This window comes from Platalea leucorodia (genome assembly GCF_965183815.1).
Source record: "Platalea leucorodia genome assembly, chromosome: 1".
Classification (NCBI taxonomy): Eukaryota; Metazoa; Chordata; class Aves; order Pelecaniformes; family Threskiornithidae; genus Platalea; species Platalea leucorodia.
This window is the reverse complement of record NC_138823.1, coordinates 23,917,734-23,934,755: the sequence shown is the minus strand read 5'-3', so window position 1 is coordinate 23,934,755 and position 17,022 is coordinate 23,917,734. Positions and strand designations below refer to the sequence as shown.

General features: G+C 39.0%; 1 protein-coding gene across 1 annotated transcript in view; it reads left to right on the top strand.

Annotated features, from left to right (window-relative positions):
* The window catches only part of SPAG1 (sperm associated antigen 1), a 47,017-nt gene extending 34,757 nt beyond the window's left edge, over positions 1-12,260 (top strand). Inside the window, exons 14-19 of the mRNA XM_082314121.1 lie at positions 734-909; positions 3,960-4,101; positions 5,015-5,141; positions 8,474-8,638; positions 10,621-10,998; positions 11,154-12,260. Of these exons, the coding sequence (XP_082170247.1) occupies positions 734-909; positions 3,960-4,101; positions 5,015-5,141; positions 8,474-8,638; positions 10,621-10,998; positions 11,154-11,285 (1,120 nt within the window). The 3' untranslated portion in view covers positions 11,286-12,260. The remainder of the gene's footprint in view (positions 1-733; positions 910-3,959; positions 4,102-5,014; positions 5,142-8,473; positions 8,639-10,620; positions 10,999-11,153) is intronic.
* Positions 12,261-17,022: the final 4,762 nt, after the last annotated feature.

Sequence of the window (17,022 nt, the reverse complement as noted above, 5' to 3'; positions counted from 1 at the left end):
CTTCTTGTTCACTTAGAAAACAAATAAAGCAACTAGATAATACTCCCACTTGAATTGATTTTTGGATTGAACTTCTCATGGATGGAAATAGTTGACGTTGTATATATATGTGTGTGTGTGTTGGTTTAAGAAAGACTAAACAGTTTTAATGTATTTACTTTGCATTTTTAAATGGGGATAAAGAATGATTGATTGACAAATTTCTGACTGTTCTATGAAACGTAACTTAATACCTACTTTGCGACCTGCGTTGGTTCTTCAGAGAATTGTTGCGTAAGAGGTTTCATTTGACATTGGCAAATTCAGGTACCACACTTTGTCTGAGGATGTTATAACCTGCACTTGTTACAAATAACACCTATGAACAGCTGAGAAAAGTAAACAAAATAAATATATCAGTTTCCCCCCCTATTTCTTTATTGCATGTGGTAGGCAGCATTTAGAGCTTAGTTGCAAAATCAGTCGTTTGCTTGAATATTTACAGATCATACTGAAGTCAGCTTCTTGTTTTCTAAATGCTAGCATAAATACTCTAAAAAGGGGAAAAAGTCTAAATCTTAAATGAGTGCAATACCGTTGACTGCCGTGACAATCTTTTTTTAAATTAGTCTTAAGGATAATTGTTCAGGTTTTTTTGAAAAATTGAACATTGCATTATTCAATTTGGGTGTAAGTTATTAAAACGTGAGTTAAATGTATGAAAAGTCATGTTAGTGGGGCTTTTCTCTTTCAGAATAACAAAGACTTTAATAGATCAGGATGGTCCCAGTTGGAGGGAGAAACTGCCGCCAATTCCAGTTGTACCAGTTGCTGCTCAGCTACACAGGTGGGATGGAGGAAACTTTACTTCAGAGAATAAGCCAAGAAGTACTACAGATATCAACAGAGAAGAACAGTTGCAGATGAATCGTATGTATAACTAATGCAAATATATATACAAAAAAGAAAATAATTTTAATTGAAAAATGAAATATGAATTAATGATGTCAAACTGCGTTAGAAAATATTTATCAGAGATCTTTGTGAAAAGCCAAGTTAGATGATGGTTATTTACATGATTGGGTTTAATCTGTTTTATGGAGCCACTGTTATGATAAATTTTTTTAAGCCAAATGATGTAGTTTGCAGTGTGTAATTTCTGAAGTTATACAAAATAATAGAAAATATAGCAGAAATTCTCATCAGCACTACATTGTGTCCTATCACATGTATCAGTGGTTTTCCTGACATAATCCTACAGTTATAACACAGTTTTCCCAAAAAAACCCACCACCCAAACAAACACCCAACCTCAGTAACATAATCAGCTGCATAATCTGTAGCTGTCATTTAATTGTTCATAAAAGCATTACTCAGCTTTTCAGAACAGAAAGGGTAGGTAGACTTCTTGGTGGCCAGTAGTTAGTGAAATAGGCTATAGAACAACACTTCTGATTTGTTGGTGGTTTGGTTTTGGTTTTTTTTTTTTTCTTTTTTTTTTAACGATGGATTCTAACTTTGACAGTGGCCATTTAGTAGTAAGCTTTCAAAGATGTTAGTTCTGGACTTGTTTACACATAAGCACTGAGTGCTTAATTGCTTTAGGACACTTTCTTCCTCCTGTTTTTTTTCCTTCATTGCAGTTTCTATTTTTCTCCTCCAGTACCTCAGGTGAAGGAACCGTTCCAATTCAGTTTTTATTGACATTAAATATTCTTCTTGCAGAAGCCTTAACTGTATCATTTTTTACTCTTACTTGACTATTAATTGGTTCCCCTTTGGGTTTATTTAAATATAAAAAAAAGTGGTGCTGAAGATAATCTCCCCTTGATTAACACAAGGTAGGCTGCAGTGCGTAACTGGGTTGCTGGCCAAATATGTAGCAGCAATAGGGTTATCTGTCCATAATGCATTACTGCAATAATGCATGTCCTCAGATAATCTGCACTGCAGATTTAATGACTTTAAAATGATCTTTCACATAGCATTGAATTTATTTGTACCTGATGTAAAACAACAGACAACTTAAAAATACATGTGTTTATGAGAATTGGACATTTTTCTTGAGAATAAGACATAGTTCTAGAAACTTGTAATGGTGTGGTTTATATACGATTTGAATAGTAGTGCATACTAAACTTCAGTAATGCTACAGAAAATTGTTTTTCATTTAAGAAACATGTGGCATGTTGATGTGTGATTTAAGCTCAATTAAATTGATAAAAATTTTACTCTACTTCTTAAAATGTCCAGTGACAAGTATTTTCATTACAGTTGTTGTCAGTACATGTCATTACTGATTCATCACTCTTAAGGATTGGGCAGCAATTGGGTTTAACTTTTGGTTTTTTTAAATGAAGTAGAAAGCTGATATCTTGCGCAATTGTGCTATTAAACATAAACGCTTAGCTTGAAAAGTGCTTTTTGTTGTACTGAGTGTACTCCAGGCTTTTTCTGTCATTAAAGAATACAGCTTGTTGGATTTTTATTTCAATGTATAACCAACCTATTTAAACCTTTTAAGTAGAAAATTTGGATCTGTATAACCTTGTGTAGCTTAACAAAGCTACAGAGAGAGAGAATTTGAAGATCATTGTGGTGAAAAGTACACAGATAAGCAGCTCTTGAGACCACTAGTGATCATGTTTAGCCTGTTACAAAAGTTAACGAAACTGGCCATCACTGTCCTCATGAAGTGTGCTCTGTGGCATTTTGATGCAAAACACGTCTTGATCTGTTTCGAATAGAATGGGCTTTGGTTAGGCTTTGTTTTTAGAAATATTAAATGAAGACTGTGTAAGCATTTTCTTTGCTGAAGGCTGACTGTAAGGTTGTGGTTGCCTTCTCGGGCCTGTGCTAAATCAGTGGGACCTGACAGCGATAGCTGGTGCCAGAAGCACGCCAGCAATGATACTCAGTCAGTAGTTAAACCTTACTGTTGGCTGGCACTTTTTTGCAACACTTGTCTCCTGGGTTTTTGTGTCTTACAACTTGAGTTATAATTTAGTTGTGTTTCTTGCATAAGTCTGTTCTGGTTTCACGTTGTTACTTAATTTTTTCCCCAAGTCCACGCGTAGTTTTCTGGCATAGGAGACTGCCGTGTTTTTATAGAAGAACTCTCTGAGTTTAATTATTGGTTAAAATTAGCTGGTTATATACAGTGTTTAAAAGCTGTGGCTTGGCAAGGGGCTCGTACTCTTTAGCAAGGTACAAAAAGCAGATTTTTCCATTTTGATTGGCTTAGAGCTATGTTACTAATTATTGTTTGCTCACAACAGGCACATGAAACTGCAGTAAGGATTTCCACTGCAAACATAGCTAAAAATTGTAGTCTAACCCAGAAGCATATGCAACAAATGATGTGGAGTTTAGAAGGAAAGACAATTATGGAAGAACACAATATTATTTTAAAAAAGTATAGTTAGGTGTTTTCAGGTTCCTTGAAGCATCTTTTATATGTAGTTATTAACAGAATATTACTGATTTATTGCTAACCCCTACTGATGTGATGATTTGTTTGTCATTGTCAGTTTAGCATAGTAATTGTGATAGATAATTGCTTGCAGAAAGAATATTAGATCAAATTATGGCCACCTTGGTGGGACGGTGGAGATCTAGAAGGCCTTTAATCCTACTCATTAAATCTCCACCATTGTAAATAAAACCGGTTATTCCAGTGGAGATACATAGTCCGCCTCTACCACACAGAAAGGGTAGACAGAAGGAGGTGAAAGTGTAGAGCTGCCCATTGCTTTCCCGTTATTGTCAGCAAAATAGTTACCCTGGTGCATGGGGAAGTATGTGTTGTGCCAATTACACCTTTCTTAGAGCAGCAGGGAGATCCGGGACATAAATGGCAATGTGCAGACTGATAAGATACTTCAGATGCCAGGCATTTATTCTTAGTCTGGGTAGATTATTCAGCTACCCTTAATGAACTGACCTTCTTATGTAACACTGTGATCCTTTTTGTAATGTAGGTGAGAAAGCTGAGGAGAAGTTCAAGACATTAAAAAACGAAGGGAATGATTTTGTGAAAAAGGGTAAATATGAAGAAGCTGTAAATAAGTATAGCGAATGCATGAAGTTAAATACCGAGGAATGTACAATCTACACTAACAGGTAAAGATCCAAAATCTAACCTCAATTCATGGGATCACAATAGTTATATTTTCTCACTGCTAATAGAGATTTTGCATCACTTCAGTTACTGTTGTAAAAAAAGGATTTTTTTTTTTTCCACTTGATGCAAGTTTTTAATAACAAAATTGATTTTTTGTTAAACTGCATTATTTTCCAAGGGGAGCAAGAATTAATGTCACTGATACATATCTTAAAATCCTTATATAAATAGAGTAAGCAATAGTAAAAGTTGTCATTAGCATAGCATTTTGCAGCATTTTTTAGGAAGACTGGTATGATTTTTAGTTAAAAACTAATGTGCGGTAGCAGTATCTCAAATACGAAGAGTAATAGTTCAGAGAAAAGGTACATTTTGCGAAAATAAAAGTAGGAACATGGTCATACAACAGCATTATTTTAAAGGTTGACCTAATTCTGCAGCATAATTCTTTATGCTGTAATCTTACCAGCTTTCACAAACTAAGAAGGATTTGATTAGGCCAGTACTTCAATAGGAGACTTCGAAGTAATAATTAGGTGCAGAAAGCAGTATTGCTTATTTAATCTAGTGCACTGTTTTACCCAGAATGGCTGTATAAAATCCATACTGTATCCACTACTATACTACCATATTATACTAACATAGGCTCTACTTTTAAAATACTTACATATCTGCCTAACTTCAAGCATTAATCATACTTGAATTTTGACTTTTATTGCAGGAATTAGCCCCCTCTAAATCCATCCGGTGATGTTATTAATACTTACTGGTTTTGATGCACTTTAAAAAATACCACATTGAGACTTGAGTTGTGTGAAGTATTGTAATTAACATTCATGAGTCAGATACTGTTGGCACTACCGCACTGTAGAATTTACTTACATTGCAGTGTATTCTGTTTTTCTGTGTTAGAGCTCTCTGTTACTTGAAACTGTATAAATATGAAGAGGCTAAGCAGGATTGTGATCATGTTCTTCAGATAGAAGATTCTAATATTAAAGCTTTTTATAGAAGAGCACTAGCGTACAAAGGATTACAGGTGAGGAAAAAGAACACGTTAGGTATTCTTAAGCACTTCTAAATTTGCTTATCCTCTTCAAAGGCAATCAGGTAGTTGCAGTCGATGGGTGAATGCAGACAAAGTATGCAGTGCTGATGATTTATTACTTTGTAGAGCATTAGGCATGCATAAAATATAAATAATATATAAATATTATATATAAAAAGAATATAAAACCTAAATTTTTTTGCAACATAAAACCCTGCATGTTGACTTTTAGTAATTTGAGAAAATACAAGAATGTTGGAATAAATGAGGTTTGACTGGAGATTGGTTAAGCAAGTTTCAGTTCTGTTCTAATATTCTTCTGGGTATCTCAGTCTGTTTTTTCTGTCAAGGTGTTTACTATATCTTTGCTGATGACAAATGAATTCTCTCCAAGTCTTGTCTTCATCTGTCCAGACTAAAATCTCAAGCTGTCTTTTGGCATCTGCTCATATTTGAGTGCTTGTCATATTAAACCAGGGGTTTAATTATCTTCGTTCTTGCTCTCTACCTTCCCCAAACACGTTACGAACCTTTGTCAGTAATCTACTTTCTCACTCTGTGGACAGTGTGGGTACTCAACCTTTTCCTTTCCATCTACACAGTGGTGGTGTTGTCTGTACTGTGCTCATCTTACATGTAGTTTTTCTGAGTATCCTTTTACCTTATCTTCATAAATGCAGGCTTATATTGCTCATATTCATCCTGAATGTGACTGCAGATCTCGTGTTCTATCACTTGAACCATGTCGTTCCTTTTGTCCATCCCTCTGTTGGTTCCCCTTCTTCAGTGATGTCAATTGGCCTCTACACTTCAATTCTTTCGTAGCAATCCTTACCCTACCTGTCAGCTCTTTACCTTGTGTTGAATGATCAGCTTCTCACTTCTGTTGGCTCATGATGGCAGCTATCATCATCTATTTTGTATTAAATTTTACAAGTGTCTTTAAACAAGCATCTTAAGTGCTTTCTCCCATGTCGCTCTTTATATCTGGAGGTGATCACTCCAAGCATCCACGAAGTTCCAGCAGTGTCCATCAAATGACTGCTTACCTCAGACCTACATTGTGTTCGATGCCTTTACAAAAAATTACCTGGTTGTCTCTCAGCTTACAAATCACCTGAGGACAACCTGTTTGTGCATAGCAGTATACTAACCTGTTCTCATCCTGTCTTACAATTCCAAATGCAAGTCTTAGGAACCATGGGATCTTTTTTTAATGATAGATTTGTTCCTCTGTTACAGTAGCTATGAAATTTTGAAAGTTTCCTTTGATTAATTTTCAGAGAAGGTGAAAAGTCTTAATTTTGTGTAAAATCTTTCCTGTAACTGTACCAAGCTACCTGGTATTAATCATCTGTGACCTTATGTTGTTGAAGTTGATAAAAAAATAGTATAAATATGAGAAAAGGTATATAGTGATTCTACCAGTTAAAAAAAACGGGAATTACACACTAGTGAAGAATGTCAAGAATTGGTGAAATAACACCTTTTTTGAATATCCTAGGAAAAACCCGCTATTTTTGTATTATTGAAGACATAACCTGAAACATACTGTTCATGGATTCCTTCAGAACAGTCTGAGCTGGGGACTTCCAAAATGTTTTGTTGTGGTTGGATTTAATGCCTCGTTATTGCCAATTCCAGGGATGTGAGCGATTCGTAAAACCAGAGAAAGCAACAGAAATCATTTGAGGTTGACAAATGACTCTGTAATGAAAGATTTTAAGAGCTAAAAGCATGTAGTTTGGTAAAGACCTAACTAAGCTGGGAAGTGTTATTTGCATATAAATACCCAGATATTTAACCACAAAAGCTGCAGTGGAGTTTAATGTAGTACCTGATGGTTTTTTATAGATTTACTGAGATGTAGTTAGGGGAAGATCAGGAAAAAGTCATGCTGGTGTGATGAATTAGGCCTGTAACATAGGACACAGGACCCCAGACCACATCTTCTACACCTGATAGTACAGTCTCTTACTTTGGGTACAACCATATTGCATGATTTTTGTTGAGGAGTCTGGCAGGCTGCCGTAAATCCAGGAGGGCTGGTTGTTCGCTGGCTCGTGTGATCATTTTCAGAAGTCTCTTCCAGAATCTCATTTCTATGTAGTTGTGAATCTTCACATCTGTAATTCAAATGGTTTAGCTTAATTAGTAGCTGTTTTTTGATTAAAGCAGTCTGCCTTCTTTCTGCGTTTATTTGCTAAGGCTAAATAATTCTCGTTCTCTTCTTTCATGATACAGCAGACTTCAGTTCACTTACAGACTTACTGCAGTGTCTCTGCACCTTGAATAGTGGTCATCGGTATTGAACAAAATATTCCACATAGGAAAGAGCGTATGAGTGACTTGTACACCGGTGCTTTTATTACAGTTGAGATGCGGAGGAAATACCTCAGCTGGTACATGAGGATTTTTTTCATGATAATATGAATGACTTACAGTAACCTTATGATACTGCTTGGGAACAGAAGAAATATTGGCGCCCTCACACAAAAGAATTATGTGGATCTTTTACTGTCTGCATGGTCTTTGACTGTTTACTGTTACATTTCATCCTTATTTTTGATACTTCAGCCCTCAAGGTGTCTTGATTTTCCTATGTGATATTCCAGTCTTCCTCAGAATTCATGCTATTAACTTTGTCTCTCCAGAAAATTTAGTCTAAAAAATCATAATTCCTAAGGTCAAAATTTGAAATAAAAACATTAAACAAATTACAAGACTGATGATTGAGGAACTGTGTCCTAATGACTCTCTGTCACTGTGTTTGTCCTTCTAATCCTGGTGTTTATCCCAGAGTTCATAATGTAATCCAAGTCTTCTCAGGTATAACCAAAAATTTCCCTTCTTTAACTGTAAGACGTGGTCTATTGGATTGAAGCCCAGGAAGATTAGGTATATTTTTAATCTAAGCTTAATTTAACTCTCTTTTATTGGCGAAGCAAGTATGCAAACTGTTGATGGACTCAAATTATATTAATCTTGAGGAAGTGTGACACTGTAAGCAATTATGCTTAAAAGCAGCAATCTTCAATAATCTATTGTCTGATACAGGGAATATGTTTCTCAGAATAAATGATTTCATATTACATGTTTAATACAGAAGTATTTAGTCGCAAAATACTAATGCAAACTCATCCTCAGTTTCCTTTTTTCCCTCTAATGAAATTACACTGTCTGTATGTAGATTATTTTTCTCTACTTAATGTCAAGATCCTAGCATTTTTATTTTTCTTAATTGTAAAGGACAGTATGGTAGTTCTAATTTATTTTTCTAATGGTGTGTTTATGAAAAAAAATATTTTCCCTTCTACTTACAGAATTATCAAGCCAGTGTTGATGATTTCAACAGAGTACTTCTAATAGATCCAAATGTTCTTGAAGCAAAGAAGGAACTAGAGGAGGTAACCCAACTGCTTAACCTTGACAGCAGTGCTGTAGTTGGCAATCAGCAAAAGCAAAGGAAGAAAATCACCATACAAGAGGTATACCTGTTCATTTTTTAAAAGTAGGCAGTACAGAAGCCACACATGAATATTAAAGCTTTTGTTTTGCACTTGTTAGCTCTACGCTTTTTTTTAGGTGAGGTTGTATTTTTCATGTTATTATGAGGGCATGTTGGAGGATTCTTGCATATGATGTGTTTGGCATCCATTAGGTTCTGTAGTAAAGCTTGGACTGCTTTGAAGTGTATTCAGAACCACAGCAGAAATGGGAAAAAGTACATTTAGATGGCACTAAACTTGAGGATACGCTCCTTGTAAACAAAAATCGTTTCATAGAATACAACTGTCAAATAGCAGGTTTGCTTTTAAAGTCTGTGCTACTGGGGAAGCCCCTGGGGCGGTGCTGGCAAAGGTTCGTTGTCAGCAGGCGTGCTGGGTGTTCTTGTGCTAGTAGTAAAGTTCCTGGTCTGAAGAATGAAATTTTGCCTTAAAGAGCAAGAGTACGGGTAAAATATCTGTAGGATCTTATAAAAGAAATACATGATGTAGTGTTAGGTACTGGGTCAAAATGTTAGCCTTGCAGAGTTCTGGGTGGAATTAGGCGATGAAAGGATATTCTCAGTCGTCTGATATTTTTCGATTGTAACTTTTCTGGTCCTTTAAGAAGGGGGGGGATGGGGGTGTCCCTTTTCAGTTTAAAATATATCGTTAAAATACATAGTTTACCAGTCTGTACAGTATTATACAGTGATACTGTAATTTGACCATGTAATTTCAAAATGGTGGTATAATGGAAACTGCAGTTATTAATATAGAAACAACTTGTTTTATTGAAACACTTCACATTGTCACGAGTTCATGGGATTTTATGTAACCGGTGTAAGCCGAGTATAGTGTTAGTTAAGCTCTGAGTTGTGACAAACAAAGGGACCTGGAAAGTGTTCAGAGGAGGCTTGGGAAATGACTGCATTGTTCAGAGACCAGCTAACTACATTACTGGCAGTGGTAATTTTTCCAGGGGTGGGGCAGGAAGCATTTATGTTTGCTATCATAATTACAGCTGCCCCCTCAGAGAGCCTTCCCTGTCTTATCTGCCATAGTACAAGGTAGTTCTATGAAAACAGACTGCAAATAAAAGTAAGGAAAACTTGATTGGAAACTGGGATTTATTATTATTCCATTTTAATTAAGCTATAATTATGTATAAGACCATAAAGATTTCTCTCTTGATACTAAGGGTTGTTGAAAAAATAGAACAAAACGTCTGTAAGCCCAATGCAGTATTTTCCCAAAATGACTCATCTAGCTCCCGGCGCAACACTGTACTATGCAATATGGCATCTTCAGACTTAGTGAAAAACTTGGCATCCGTTGAAGAGATCCCGTTCAATGAGTTTTAGTCAGTTCACACTAATTCCACAGGTCTTGATAGCTTGAAATGGATTTTAGCAAATGCAGTTGAACCCCTGGTTTGTTTTCTAGCGACTGATTCATGAAACTCGATACAGGCTGCAAACTCTGGAGAAGTTAAGTGGGTATTCAGGCAGTTAGACCACGCTGAGCTTGCTTCTTCCACAGTGAGACTCCGAACAGCAATCTGATACAGCTGCCATCTACCTGTACTATTCTGAAGGCACAGCAGTGAAATGAAACATTTGTACCTGGTGACTTGACTTCAGTTCTGCTTGGCTTCTGTAACTTCACATTTACTATATGTATACAGTCCTCCTTAGCTTTCTCCCAGTGGTGGTCAGTTGTCTTTCTACAGCGGAGTGCCAAGCAGTGAAAGGACACGTGAAATACGCACTTTTTGACTACAAACCTTTAAAGATGAATCAGAGAGGTGCTATTCTTGAGGGGCAGTACGACATAAAAGAACATAGGTGCCTTTCTTCTATGAAGAGTAAAACGCTAACTTTAATTTAGTGACATTATTGATGGGTATATGCATTCAGTTTATGAAGCTTAAGGTTGTCTATATGTCCACATTAAAACGATTTGTTGCCATTTTCTTTGTGAAGGTGACTGAATCTGATGAACAGGAAGAGAGGCAGTTTGCTGCATCAGAAGATGATGTGACTGATCATGTTACTTCTAAGGAAGCAGTTCAAAAGTGTGTGCCACCAGAGAGCTCTGAGAAACTGCACATTTCTGAACCATCTAATGCTTATGACTTTGGTCAGATTATAAATGCAGTGAATACCAATAAGGATAAAGCTGCTTGTGCAGATCTTTTAACAATTACCGATCCAAAAAAATTGCCAGTGCTGCTAAGTAACAAACTTGAAGGAGAAATCCTTTTGATCTTTATCCAGTCGTTGGAATATTATGTACTTGAAAAAGATCCTGACCTTGTATATCAGCACCTTTTCTACTTGAGTAAAGCAGAAAGGTTTAAGGTAAGAACCTAGATTGAATGCATACTTAAGTTGAACCGAAACTTAAATGAAATTTTCATATCTTAAAAAGAAATGATACACTGATTTTTGTATCTCTGTCAAATACTATGATTTCAGTCAACCTGTGCTGATTATAAAATAATCTGTTTTTTCAGGTGGTGCTGGCCCTTCTTAGCAAAAACGAAAAAGAACAGGTTCAGCAACTGTTTGATTTACTTGCAGAAAACCAGAATCATCAGTACTCTTCGGAAGATCTTGAGAGCCTTAAAAAGGTTTATGAACTTTAAGAAGTTAAAATTTATTAGTTGCATGCATATAGTTCATGTTCATAAGATGGATGTATGAACTCTGCAGACTTGCATGGGTTGGAGTGGGTCTTTACCCAGACTGTTTAAATTCTATTTTATTTTGACAGCATATGCACATTTAAAACTTGCTGCTCTTTTTTTCTTGTAGTTGTATACATTTTTAATACCTAGAATTTAATGCATGTATTTGTGTTTAGTAACAGAGTTCATGTTATTTGGCATACTGATTTTATTTACACTGTTAATTATATATATAAAAATATGTTTTACGTTATATATAATGTGAAATATCTTGATGGTACGATAGATAATACACTTGGTCATCACTTATTATATCATTTTGTGAGTTGTATGTTCTTGTGATAAGTGTCTTCAAGATAAACGGGTCAGTTAGCAATAGCTTTGCTAAAGTGAGTTTACAAAAAGTATTAACATTTTTCAGATAAACTATTCCAGGCCATCTGTTTCTTCACTATCCCTGGTCTATACAAAACAGATTTAAATATTTTTGGTGCAGTACAGCTTAGCAGCAAAGGGGAATGAATAATGTATTAGCTTGTCATGGAAGACTTTGAATTAATTATTAAATAAATGGGTATGTTTTTAAAATTATTAACAAGCGAGTAATTTTTAGTGCACAGATAATTATTTTTTTCCTGTGTGTGTGGAAGGACTGCTGGTTTGCATGGCTTTTGAAGTGACAGTGGTAAACAGAACAAGTGGCTGCACTTAGCGATAAAAATATTTAGCTCTGAGTTTTGTAATCAGATTATTTAAAACACCAGCTATTCTGTTTACAGACGTATTTATAAAGGTAAAAGTAAAACTATCTGTGGACCAGTATGATTTTTTTTTTTATTATTATTTTAGGCAGTACCTATGGTTTATATTTGATTCTGACAAAGCTCCTTTTTTCAAGATGAAGCTTGTAAATTTTTCAAATACCCCAGTGCCTTCTTTGCACATGTGATATAAATGTATATCTAACTGACTAGCACTGCAGAAATATCATTAAGAATGTTGTTCTAATGAAAATTTTTCTCAGGTGTGTATTAATTAAAAAAATAAAGTGGTTTTTTTCTTGAAAAGTTCCATTATGGATTCTCTTTCTGGTTCTACACTCTTTAGGCTTATAATTGCACTGTCAGTGCAATTGATGGCTTTTGTTTTTAAATGTCCTCTTTTTATGAGATTGTCATGTCTTCAAGAGAGATCCCTTGCTCACCTGATCTATGCATAATCGATTTACAGTGGATTTACAACAGTGTGCCCTGGCAGCCAGGAGGCCAGCCGTGCCCTGGGGTGCATTGCCAGCTGGTCAAGGGAGGTGATCGTCCCGCTCTGCTCCCCACTGGTGCGGCCTCACCCTCAGCGCTGTGTGCAGTTTTGGGTGCCACAGTACAAAAAGGACACGAAGCTACTAGAGAGTGTCCAGAGGAGAGCCGCGAAGATGGTGAAGGGTTTAGAGGGGAAGCCGTACGAGGAGCGGCTGAAGTCACTTGGTCTGTTCAGCCTGGAGAAGAAGAGACGGAGGGGAGACCTCATCGTGGTCTACAGCTTCCTCACAAGGGGAAGAGGAGGGACAGGCGCTGATCTCTTCTCCCTGGTGACCAATGGTAGGACCCGAGGGAACGCAGGAAGATACACCAGGGGAGGGTTAGGTTGGACATTAGGAAAAGGTTCTTCACCCAGAGGGTGGTGGAGCACTGGAACAGGCTCCCAGGGAGGCAGTCACGGCACCAAGCCTGATGACATTCAGGAAGCATTTAGACAACGCCCTCAGACACATGGTGTGAATTGTGGGGTTGTCCTATGCAGGGACAGGAGTTGGACTCGATGACCCTTGTGGGTCCCTTCCAGCTCAGGACATTCTGTGATTCTATGATTGTACTTAATCAACAAAGTGCCAATTTCATTCTTCAGCCACGGTGGCGAGGTATTCGCATTCACTAATTTCTATGTTAGTGATTTCAATCTTATTATTTTCTCCACTGCAGTTTAGTATGTTCGGAGAAGGTTCATTGTACGTGTGCAACTTACTGACATGGTTTAGAAAACTGAATTGATTTTCATTTAATAGAGTTCAGAGTGTTTTAATAACCATAAGTAAGTTGGAGGATTGTATTAGTAATACACACATTAGGAAAAAGGTCTTTTGCTAAAAGAAAGCATAAAAACCAGCTAATTTTAAAATAATCTTAGTTGCTTGAAAACTGTAGTTGAGTAAGAGCCAATGTCAAAAGCCACCCTATCAGAAAAGCTCTTGATGAAGTGAAATCTTTCTCTGTGCCAGCAAAACCCCCAAGTATTAAAAGCTCTTTAGATAGTTGTAAGCAGCAGTCTTGACTGCTAAAGTTCACGTCTCATTTGTATAGTTTGTTTTGACACTGAAGACAAAAATCAGAATCTTTGCAGCAGTAAATCATAAAAACATAATTTAGTGAATTCAGGAGACAGTCAGACATTATTAAAAGACAAAAAGGCTTTAAAAGATGAGATTTTTAAATGGAGTGTTCTTGACTAGTGATTTATCCACAAGGAAATAGACAAATGGGTTTTCATAGCTGGGTATACAGTATCCCAGTTAATTTTAGGACAGTTTTAATCAATCCCTAGCGATTAAACTAGAAACCTAAAAGTGGTCCAGCGGTCCAGGAAGATGCCTTTCTGATAATACTTCCCAGCTTGAATGTCAGCTGAAACAGAGGTTAACTCTGAGGTAGAAATGACAGAGGGCAGCAGCTCGGGAAGCTAAAATGACCCCGTTGAGACGTCCTGGGTGGCGAAGGGCAGCAGCGTTTGCAGCGAGGCCGTCACCCGGCTGGCGGGGGGGAGCCGTCACCAGCTGTGGCCAGCTGTGCACCGCCTGTCTCGCAGGCGGTCACCAAGAGGTTAAATAGCAAACACCCCCTGATCCGAAAAATCAGGACTTTGCCGCGAAGTCACCCATCTTGTAAAGCAAAGAGCGGATCGTGAGTACATCTCTCTTCAATAGACAGTAATAAGAGGGCAGGTTTTGCTAGAAAGCTTAAACTCAGCCCTAACGAGATACTTGGCAACAAATGGGTTTTCACCGTCTGTGGGTGACGGAGTCTGATCTCTTCAGTTTACGGCAGACTGTAAGCTGTGGCTGGCTGAGTACTTAGACACCCCAACCTACCCCAAACGCTCGTCGGGAGGTACCCCTCTAGTATCGCTTGACACTGACCTCCAACAATGTCCCAGCATGTTCCCAGGCATTGTCACATACCAGCAGCTGCTTTTTTTTAAGCTCATCCCACTCCATGGTCCCCAAGGGAGAAGACGACACTTTCTTCAAGTCCTGCATTCCTGAAACTGGCGCCAGGCTGGGCGCAGGCTCGCAGCAGATCCTGGCCACCAGCCCCACTGCCCTCACTCGCGGCAGGCAGGTGGTCGAGGGCCCCGCTCTCAGAGGCGTCCGTGTTTCTCCCAGGGCCGCCTCACTCCCAAACGAACCCCTGAAGCAGAAGCCATTGAACAGGAATTGACGCAGCACTTGCCATCACCCTGCGCTACGGGTAGCAGGCCCCTGAAGTTTTAGGCACTAAATCTTGACTACATCTATTACTTAAGTATCAGGTCAGCTGTATTACCTGCAAAACCTTGTCTGTCCGATGCTACTCACGACCATCTCATGAACTTTTGGCCTCGGCTTCCAACATGAAATAATTTTTTTCAAGGACAAGGGGATAAAGAAGCAGCTGAAACATTTATTGTTTTAATAGCTGAAAGATGTCAAATAATAGACAAATATGTATTTATTCTTCTTCTTCAAAAAAAGTTAGCAGCTCTCAAATGTAAGAAAAACGGTTCATGAAGCTGAGTGAAAAAAAAAAGCTCAGCGACACGCGAGCCGCTTGCTTGTAAGGCCACCAGCGGGCGAGCGGTACGCGCGGTCGCGTTGGTGCCGTCCCTGCCGCCAGATTTCACTGAGGCTGGCTGCGTGGTTCAGGCGGTGTTGGAGGGAGGCCGACTGACAGGCGGGACAATTTCTAAAGACATAGAACTTTTACAAAAATCAAACCAAACAACTTGTTAGGGACCGGGCTGCTGATTTGGCCTGGACAGCACAAGCCAAGCCCACTAGGCTTCAAAACCTGCTCTGCTTTTGGGGCAGCATTAGCCTGCTGAAAGATTTGGGGGTGTGGAAGGGACTACTTTGAGGGGCTAAAATCACTCAGTTGACAGGTTCGGGCTGCCTAAACTTGTCCCTCTCGGCTCCATCCGGGGAACCTCTTCAGGGCCGGAGAGAAAGCTCTGCAGCCCTGAACAGCCGTTTTGTTGCTATTGGGTTTTGCATCCTTTTACGAATAAAGCATTTTCTCTTTAGAAGAGCGCAAGAGAGTCTTGAATAGCGTACTTGGTTCCGTGGCAGGGAGACCCAAAGCGCAGCTCAGCGGTTCTCTCCCGGGCTTGTCACTCGCCTCCTCAGCATTGAGATCCACCTTTTTTTTGTTAAAAAAACCAAACAAACCGAAACCACCAACACTACAAAAACCCGCTTCAGGAGGAGAACATTGGTTTTCAGGTGGCGGGAGCAGCCAGGTGAAGTGTGGTCCCAACACAGCAAATGGCAGAGTGAAAACAGAATCATGGAATCGTTTAGGTTGGAAAAGACCTTTAAGATCAAGCCCAACCGTTTGTATCCTGTACACACGAGGTAGCCAGGCTTGCAGTGACCGATTTGCTCATGGATACAAATCCCTGTTTTTAACACAAGTAGAGAGTTAGCGATTTTCTTTCTGTAACTACTGAAAGGAAGGCTAGTGGCTAGGGAGCAGAGCATGCCAGGGAACAGGCCCTTGCTACGCTGCCGGCGTCGGGGTGCAGGCAGCAGAAGCTGGCGGGAGCCCAGTGACGGCAAACCACACTCTGCTCTGACGTGGGAAGTCTTTTTCCACTCACCAGAACCTGTTCTGCTTTCTGTAACCCACTTGCACATACAAAGGCCTATGCTTCATGTCTGGCAGGCCATTCAGAAGCATGCGAACTGAAGTGTTTAAACTTGTGCGTTAAAATAAACAAAATAGGTATTTTTGAACAGCAGGGAACAAGACTCCTTCCCCACTTGTAAATCAAGATTTATGACCCGAGTCAGTGTAACTGCTCGCTGCCTGTGAGCTGCAGCTACCCAAGGGACAAAGGGCTCGGAGCAGGGTATCAAACCCCAATGGCTGGCTTATTAAATATTAAGTATTAAATACTGCTGATCCGTAAGTACTCCCTCAGTTACTGGGCCTGTGCCTGCGCAGCGCTGTGTACCTGCCCATTGGGCTGTGACACATTTCGGTGCAAGACGCAGCCTCCGGCTGGGGCACTGCTGGGCACCGGTGTCTTTTCCTTGCAGCCCTGCGCTATTTCTCAGTCGCTGCTTGCTAAATGCCACCCTCGCAAATAAATTCGGCAACATGAGAGTCTTTTTGTTGGTAAGCGAGAGGGATTATAGGGGGATAAAGTGCCGAGCGCACAGAATGGCGTGCTTACAAACACCTTGAGCACACAGCCTGTGAGGAGAGGAGAGCCGGAGCCACATAAACCCCATCAGCACTGGTTTGGTACCTAAACCCAACCTCTCTAATTTAGGCTGCTGTGAATTTGGATGTCCTTGTTGTGGAGATGGTAAGCAATAGCAGTCCTCTTGCCAAGGCTCACCAGGACCTGGTGAAAGGCGAGCTGCGTCTCGTCAGCTTGCTGG